We start from the raw sequence: 8551 nt of genomic DNA on the forward strand, positions 1-8551 counted from the left end.
CTCTGGTGTTTGGGTCTGTCCAGCAGTTCCATGTCTGCTGCTCATGCATACCGTATCATCCTCGTCCTCCCCCTTCGCATTCGTTGGTGTATTGTATATCGTCATTGACGATTCTGCTAGGAATCTTGCATTTAGTTTCAAATGTATATATATTGAATCGATTTCTTCTAGTCTATAAATTATGATATTAGTCGGTACTACCACCACTTTTCACAAATGACGCGCCTCTCATCAAGCCACTGTTCAAGCGAAGCTACGCAACCGTCCGTCATGGCCGGTGGTCCACAGACATAACAGACTGTATCCATGGCCCGGACGCTTCCCTCTCTACTCACCACCCTGCGGAGATCTGCCTCACTCACGCGGCGATGGTGGATGGTCAGATCAGATGAAGGGGATGACGCTGGAAGAGAACCCGCCGGGGTGTCAGTAAGAAACAGTTCGAGCGAGATATGGAGACGGTGCGATTCACGCTGGGAAGCGACGATTGCACGGAGCCGAGGGAGGAAGAGCAGCTGGTCTAGCGACGTGGAGGGGCCGAGACGGCTCGAGTAAAGGAAGTGGATGTCTCGATGGGCAGTGCTAGTATTGTTTAGATGGGAGAGGATGGATATCAGGGGGCTAGTAGTCAGTATATAGTACATATAGATATAGATCAAGTAGTACTATAGGGAGAACCCTACTTGATGCCAACCCCCCCAGCAACAAAGACCACATTCGTGATTTCGTTTGGATCAAGACCAGTGGGCGGCCAGACAAAGCTCCCCCCAACCCGGACGCTGAGGTGTTTGCCGAGAATCGCTTCCCGGGCCCGCCACAGCCATGCGGCGGGGGCACTCGCCGGCGAATGCTGGACGGCGAGTTCCACGTACGGTGGTCGGCCTTGGGGGTTGATCGGGGGGGGATCAGGTTCTTCTTCACAGGTTGGGTCGGTGGGGAGTCCTGGCGAGGGGAGAACCTGGGCATCGGCGGGTGTGGAGGTGATGGTGAACCCGCCAGCTTGCGGAATGGAAGGGATGTGGACGTCGAGCCATTGACCGGGGAGGAAGGTGAAGGGCTGAGAAGCGTCAAGTCAGATTAAGAGAACGTCGTAGTAGGATTCGGGAGGTCTACTTCTTCTGTTTCTTCCGGTTTGGTCTGTGTCTCCGAAGGGAACGCCAGTCGGAGCAGTCGGACGGTAGGGTTCACCTGCTCGATATGCCATATCTGTACGGTATATAGTCTGTTCTGTCGGGGCTCTGCAGCTGTACGCAGCTCGTGAGGGATCGAGTCCTCTCTTTGGGAGCTCATACCGGAGTGGTGGAGGTGGTGGAAGAGAGGAGCGGCAGTTCTCGACAATAAGCGGGGTCTCCTAAGTAGAAATAGATAGTGGTTCATTCAGGTTCATAATTTCTCGAGAGCTTTTCATCGAATTCTTATGATTGTGGTAGTTTAAGTGTAGAGTGTAGCTGTAGACTAGAGAGCAACAATGACGTCGCTAAACAACCACTTCTCGTCAGAACCTTATATTGCTTAATATTGATATTAATTAAATAATATATACTGCAAAATATATATTTTAGATAGTAAGAAAGGGTAATAATAATATCAACAGTACTAAAGTCATAATAATCACTGAATCCAGCCCCTCTACGGATACCTAAGCTCCTCTGCCACTGCCAGGGCTTCTTCGGCAATAAGGATACTACAATAACTACCTTGATATTTAATTATTACTAAACCACATAGTACATAACTGTCCTGGATATACGGAATAACACCAGCTTAACCAAGAATCAGATTGGTCCGCGGGTGTGACGGACGTGCGCCTCGCACTCGACTTCTGCCGCCTCATTGGCGACACGCCGACAACCGTCACATCTCCCCACGCCCGTCGACTCCCCCTCTGCACGCTGTGACTGGCGCTTGGAAGTCGACAAGCACTGGCTCAATGCACCGCGAGGAACTTCCAGCGCTTGCAGGCTTGACAAGATTCGATCTCGAGGGCCATGGCACCCCCACCACCGCTTCGCTTCTTCGGCAACCGGATGAAGATTGTTCTGGGTGGTCGCAGCAGCGGCATTCTGTGCTGCCATATCTACCCCGAGGGGCTCTGAGTTGGATTCTCTCGCTTGTGAAACAGCTTCTCTCGCTCGATGACAGAGCTCTATTGAACGTCCCGCCAGCCGGTCTGGCATTCGAAGAACAGCACTGCTGTGAGTGTGTGTGTTTACAGTTCAATCCAACAGCCGTCTCTAGGCGGCAGCAATAAAACGACGCTCCTGTTCAGATTTCGCTGGTTTTAACGGCGCGACGCGCAAATCGACGACCATGGGGTTCTTCAAACACTTTGCGAAGACTCATCGCCATTGGCGTCTATACCTGATCCTCATAGCGATCGAGCTGCCGTTGACAATCGTCCTCTTAACGCTCACGGGTATTGCATCGCATGGTCTATATCGGACCAAGCTCTGGCAGGCCGGTTATGATCTGGGTTTCAACAGTTCTCCGGACGAGGTCATCTACGCCTTGGCCAACTACCGATCCTATACCATTCCAGTCGTCTGGAGCTCATTGTGCGTTTTTATAGCTCTTTTTCCCTTTGTTTTCTTTCTTGCGAAAGATCATTGTAGGAAGTGAAACTGACAGTCCATCTAATACAGTCTCACAAACTTTAACCTCGTCATCGGTGTATTAAGCACCTTTCTGCTCATTGTCAAGTTCCCAGTACACGTCATGCGCCTCTTATACCCGCCGATCGCGGTGGCTATTCAGGGTTCATTGGTTGCTCTCTACATCGTTTCAGCCCGGTACCAGGCCGGAAGCGATATGACCGATTCAAGTCACCCTCAGCCGGGCCCCCCGTGGTATATAACCAAGAATTGCAACGTGGCGAAGGATGTCGCGATAAATTCGATTGTCGGATACTGCGAACAGGCCAAATCACTATTTGCAGTAACCATCATACTCCTGTATGTCCCCCCCCCCCCCTTTTTTTTTCCCCTCATATATCAGCAGGTGAGAACTTTGAGCTAATGTCGTTTGGCGGGAACCAGCACATTGTATTTCGTTGAGTTCTGCGTGTGCGTGCACTCATGCTTCCTGACCAAGGAGGAGAAGGAGTCACGCCGCGAGCAGCGGGAAGAAAAGCGCATGGAAAAAGAATTCGAGGAGATGATCTTGAAGTCTCCTGGCATGATCCCCATGACTCCCGCACCACGGACCGGCACATTTCCTTCCATGATGACGCCTCGCACCGGCAATTTCCCTCCCATGATGACGCCTGGCACAGGCAACTTCCCTCCCATGATGACGCCTCGCACAGGCACTTTTCCTCCCATGGTGACGCCTCGCACAGGCAATACAATGCCTCCCCTGGTGACGCCTCGGACTCTGGCATTCAACCGGCTCGACGGCATGCCATCAGGGCATCTGCCTCTCCGAGGGCCACCACCGAGCAATAACACCTCGACTCCATATTACCCTACGCAGCCGGACAGAGGCGACTCTTCCCACTCCCCCACGCCCGTCCAGATGTACTTCCCTCCTCCACCGAAAGCGGTTACGAAATGACATACCCGACGCTTGTATCACAAAGCAAAGAAGATTTTTTTTTTACATGGATACCCTCTTTCCTTTTTTCTCTCTCATTTTCTTAATTTTCATCTGGGTTAGAGCGACTATCATTTTACAGATTTAGTTTAATACTGGTTTCCTAGATTTTGCATGGGTTATCTTCTTGGCTATAAGGCAGCATGCTGCCTGCGCGTCCTTTGACTATTAGGATCAGGATCTTCTAGTCTACCGAGAGGAATGGGGGCTGTCTATAGCGTGGTATCAATATCAGCCCATTTTAAAGGCTCAATTCGCCATTAAATGGTTCAAGATGTGTTTTGAAGTGGCCTACATTTATTAAACAGCATTCTCACTGCTTATCCAAAATGTATAATAATGACCAGGGCGAAGCCATTTCGTGTCGGGTTTCAAAATCGTCAGGGCGTATGAGCCGTATGGCCATCCAAGGAGTCGTCTATGACAGGGGTAAGTGGCAATTTCGATAGCTTGCGAAGAAACTTTCGGTCTCAGAATGTGGCCTGATACAGTGATCTGTTATCGAATGGTATGAGCCGTTAGTTATCACACTTACCCGAGTCTTCGGGCGTCAACAAGGACCTGTTTTTGGATCCGAGGAAATGTGTATGCATAAAGCACACCTTTGACTCCAAAAAGCAGGAATCACAGGGCGAGGTTTATGGGAGGCCTCTTTGCTGCTGGACGACTATTCCACGCTTCAACCTGCTGCGACACTTTAATCATAAAAACGAGGACCCTAGCATGTTGTAGTTTTCGAACATCCAGCTCGTGGGCTCCGCGCTGGCAGGATTCAAGAAGGAATTTGATGTCTGATGTCTCTCTATGAGCAACGAGAAAGGGGAGATGTAGCGACCTATACAACACTTACCAATAAGTCCCAGTCTTCCATCATCTCATTGGCTGGGAATTCCAAAGACACCTTCTCAAGAAGCTCACCTGGTGAGGTGTCTTGAGCCTGATCCCGAGATACCATCCCCCGGAGTATCGGCAGACACTTCTCTTCAGCACCCTCGGCAGCTTTGACCAATAGCCCTGGAATCTCATTTTTCACGGTGCGTCGCATTAGGGCTTCGATCAGTGTGACAGCAACACACACAAAAAGATAGCCTTTGATATTGGTCTCTCCGACCTCGATGCATTGCAATGCCCAATCTTTAGCCTCGTATAGCACGGATAGCAGGTCTGGTCGTATAGGAACAGGGCTTAGACTATCGTCCTCTTGCAGCTGTGCCTTGAGGTCCATGGAGATAAGCATGGCAGATTTCATGGAGAGCAGTCGATAGAATCCATTCGCGCAGGTAGCCAGTCTGGCAAGATCTTTATGCAAAGGCAAGGGGGCCGTATTGCTGCGCGACTGGGTGGCCATGGCGCCTGTGCTTGGCTGCACTGTAAACCATACCTTGAGCGAAGAGTCAACTACAACCTTCCTGGTGTATGCATAAGCTGTCTCGTTCAATGACTGGCCGTAAAAAGGGGCGTGGAGAGTCGATACGTAGTGCTGTAGCATCAAGTCCATCACTTGTATCCCGAACCGAGACGGAGAAGAGGGATCCATGTTTGAATGATATGTGTGGATGACTCGGTACATGGCCTTGAAAGACGCCCTTAGCTGGGTATCGAGCCGGAGCGTTTGCTCGTATGAGCCTTGGCTCTCGAGGTCATTTAAGAATTTGACGATTGTTAAACGAACCGGAAGCGTCTCCCGGAAGGCTCTTGCAAAGGATACCTGAGTGAAAACGGTTTCTGGTCTAGGCGAAGGGTCCTCGGCAAGAAGCTGCTCGTCGTCGAAATTGCCAGGAGGTCTGGTATCAAAGTCTTCTAGGGTAATGAATGGGGGGCCTCCACAGGCAAGACTGAACTGGATATTTATTTCGAGAATGGTGTTCCAAAGCCTTCGGCGCATCTCGGCCGCGAAGTTTAAGCTCTCTGGCAGATGTATAGGATCCCGATGCAACCCCATAGACACAGCCGCTCTAAGGAGCGAGCCAGCTTCGATCCAGGTCAAATGTCCGCCTACGTTCACGGCTTCTCGAGAGAACAATAGAAGAATGCTTGTTTGCAGAGCCTGGATGTTGAGTCTTGCTTTGAACTCGGGTTGCGATACCCAGGTGTGAGCCTCGTATATCCAGTGAACAGCCGATGTCCGCAGAGAGAATGTGTCATCGTACGTAGTAGCTCCAATGGCAAAGACGAGTTTAAGTTGGACCAGAAATTCCATATCAGGTTCGGTTTCTGAGCGCCAGAGAGCCTCATAGTCACGTTTGAACGTCGGAAAATGCAGGACTCGATAGATAGTTTCACTTGTCCGGATATAGCAGTCGATGAGCTCGTCAGCAACGGCTCTAGGGGGTAGATTAACATTTGGCATTGTAGGCCATGGAGGAGCCCGCTGTTTTTTGATGACCCTTGCCAAGGACTTGCACTGTTGTATACCCGTCGAAGCCTTGGACTTGCCGTGTAGATTCTTCGCCGTCATTGCGAGAACATCTCGAAACTAGTAGATATTAGACTCCAGCTTATTTGGCTCCATATGATAGTATATAGAGCAAGATAAATAAGAAAAAAGTTCTACGTACGGCCGAGGCAATACCCTGGATCCAATGACTTCGGCCAAACAGGCGGGTTTTGTGCGCAACACCACTGATTATCGCATGAGGCTGACCACGGCTTTCACGCTGGATATGGAAGGTACCATATAACTCCGAGGCCATTGTATCTATGTTTGAGTTTGATACCGAGGCGGGAGACTGAGTGGACCCATGAGATAGAACCTGAGCCAGCTGGTCCTCGAGTTGTCGAATTCGGTTCTTCATGGATTCCGCGTCCTGGGCAGAAGGTTGGCTGGTAGCAGTTGATCCACTTGCTGAGCTGGTTATTAAAGAACTGGGCAGACTAATAGTAGGCACTGCCGACGCTCTGCTTGCACTGGAATCGTCGTTGATCCGTGACGGGGAAGCAGCTTTCCCAACGTCACGGGCGGGGACTGGTCTGATTCTTTGGCCATGGCTTAGAGAGGCACAGTTCTCATAGACGCAAGGACTCTTTCCGGACTTAATACAGTTGTTGCAAGGGTTCTCCCGATTGCATCGAATCTTCCGTCTCCTACAAAGAGAGCAGGAGCTGTTATCTCCCAATGTGGTCAGCGAAACAACAACGTCAAGGCGCGGAGTTAAGTACTGTACTGGTACTTGCAACGTACACGGGCGGCCTTCTGCGTCGACGCTCGGGATCCGTCATGGGAATGGATATTTTTAGAACGAAGGCACTCCAGAATTTGTGCTTCCTGCAATGTTCTTTCGTCGCAGCCTTCAATCAGTTGAGCCGCGGAAATAAGACAGTCGGCAATTGCGGTGTTGGTCCGTCCTGTCTGCCATTTACCGGCTCCGATCGCCGATTCCGCTCCTCCATACTCTATCTCCGTCTGTGTAGTTGAGGATTTCGTGATTTTTATATGTGATATATAACAATGGCACCAGGCTGCCTGATTCTGTTTAGAATGTGTCAATTACTCTCAGAGATCGAGCTGCTTTTGAGTAGGTTTGTCAATAATTTACTTCACCCCCACCAGAGTACACCATGTCGACTTCAGGAACGGACTCCCAAGCCATACAACAACAACAACAACAACACCAGGAACAGGATTTGAGTGACACCAGTGACCTTGATCTAGAGGTCAAGCCTGTCGATGCTTCTGATCTCGATGTAGCACCAGATGGCGGTTCGAAAGCGTGGCTTGTTGCAGCGGGCGCCTGGGCGGTTCTCTTCTCCTGCATGGGCTTCGCAAACTCGTTCGGCACATTCGAAGAGTACTATTTGGCGAATCAGTTACAGAATGAACCCGTAGACAACGTCTCCTGGATAGGGTCGTTGTCTACCTTCCTCCAATTTGCTGCAGGGATGGTCTCAGGGCCTTTATTTGATCGTTACGGCGCAAAGGTATGTCCCTCTTGCACTGGATAGTAGTGGTAGTATCGAGCCGATTTACTGACATAGTAGTAGGTTATACGGCCGGCGGCGATCTTGTATATCTTTGCTATAATGATGCTGAGCTTGTGCAAGCAGTATTGGCAGATCATGCTTGTGCAAGGTATTCTGATGGGCATCGCGATGGGCTTTCTCCAGGTGCCATCCATGGCAGCCGTGCCGCAGTACTTCGACAAGAAACGGGCGGCGGCCCTGGGAGTCGTTATATCCGGCTCATCTGTGGGCGGCATCGTCCTGCCCATCGCGCTGTCCAAGATGCTGAATGCCTCTTCTCTTGGGTTCGGATGGTCGGTGAGAGTCATTGGCTTTCTCCTACTGCCCTTTGTGGGATTTGCCTGCGTGACTGTCGAGGCCCGTCTGCCACCCCGGAAGTCCGACTTCCTCATCCCATCGGCCTTCAAGGAACCCAGATTCGTGCTGACAATCTCCGCGCTTTTCTTCGCTTTCTTCGGCATGTTCACCCCGTTCTTCTACATGCCAACCTACGCGGTGACACGGGGCATGGACGAGACCCTCGCAGGGTATCTGCCTTCGATCCTCAATGCCGTCTCCACGTTCGGTCGTATCATTCCGGGCGTGCTAGCAGACAAGTACGGTCGATACAATACCCTCGCCATCGGAACCGTCGCCAGTGGTATCATCATTTGCTGCATGGACTTGCCGAAAACTAACGCCGGGATTATCGTCTATGAGGCTATCTACGGCTTCGCGTCAGGTACCATCCTTTCCGGGGCGGCCGCGGCCTTCTCTACCTGTCCTCGAACTCCCCAGGAGTTCGGGACCTACATGGGGATGGGTTTCACTGTCAGCGCCTCTGCCGCTCTTGTCGGACCGCCGGTCAATGGCGTGCTTGTCGACACATATGGCGGCTACTCCCAGGTTTCCATCCTGAGTGGTGTCGTATGCATCTTCGGTGGCCTCATAGCATTCTACACCAAGACCACGAGCCCTCAAGGTCTCTGGGGGAATGTATAAACGTCGCATATAATCTCAG

At 51.0% G+C, this 8551-nt stretch overlaps 4 protein-coding genes across 4 annotated transcripts; 2 read left to right on the plus strand and 2 right to left on the minus strand.

Annotated features, from left to right (window-relative positions):
• Positions 1 to 197: 197 nt before the first annotated feature.
• ASPZODRAFT_150220 (hypothetical protein) lies at positions 198 to 1290 on the minus strand (the record flags this gene model as incomplete). The annotated part of the gene is made up of 3 exons (XM_022725594.1): positions 198 to 621; positions 684 to 1057; positions 1114 to 1290. 3 exons carry the CDS (start codon positions 1288 to 1290, stop codon positions 198 to 200), a joined length of 975 nt encoding a protein of 324 aa, XP_022583834.1.
• Positions 1291 to 2310: 1020 nt separating this feature from the next.
• ASPZODRAFT_60124 (hypothetical protein) lies at positions 2311 to 3552 on the plus strand (the record flags this gene model as incomplete). The annotated part of the gene is made up of 3 exons (XM_022728895.1): positions 2311 to 2555; positions 2643 to 2951; positions 3036 to 3552. The coding sequence occupies 3 exons, from the start codon at positions 2311 to 2313 to the stop codon at positions 3550 to 3552; spliced, it is 1071 nt and encodes a 356-aa protein (XP_022583835.1).
• Positions 3553 to 4426: 874 nt separating this feature from the next.
• On the minus strand, positions 4427 to 6810 carry ASPZODRAFT_59935 (hypothetical protein; the record flags this gene model as incomplete). Its single annotated transcript, XM_022728880.1, has 3 exons — positions 4427 to 6067; positions 6150 to 6693; positions 6773 to 6810. The coding sequence occupies 3 exons, from the start codon at positions 6808 to 6810 to the stop codon at positions 4427 to 4429; spliced, it is 2223 nt and encodes a 740-aa protein (XP_022583836.1).
• A 339-nt stretch (positions 6811 to 7149) lies between these two features.
• Positions 7150 to 8532, plus strand: ASPZODRAFT_59941 (hypothetical protein; the record flags this gene model as incomplete). The annotated part of the gene is made up of 2 exons (XM_022728882.1): positions 7150 to 7509; positions 7573 to 8532. The coding sequence occupies 2 exons, from the start codon at positions 7150 to 7152 to the stop codon at positions 8530 to 8532; spliced, it is 1320 nt and encodes a 439-aa protein (XP_022583837.1).
• Positions 8533 to 8551: the final 19 nt, after the last annotated feature.

This window comes from Penicilliopsis zonata, assembly GCF_001890105.1.
Source record: "Penicilliopsis zonata CBS 506.65 unplaced genomic scaffold ASPZOscaffold_3, whole genome shotgun sequence".
In the NCBI taxonomy this organism is placed as follows: domain Eukaryota; kingdom Fungi; phylum Ascomycota; class Eurotiomycetes; order Eurotiales; family Aspergillaceae; genus Penicilliopsis; species Penicilliopsis zonata.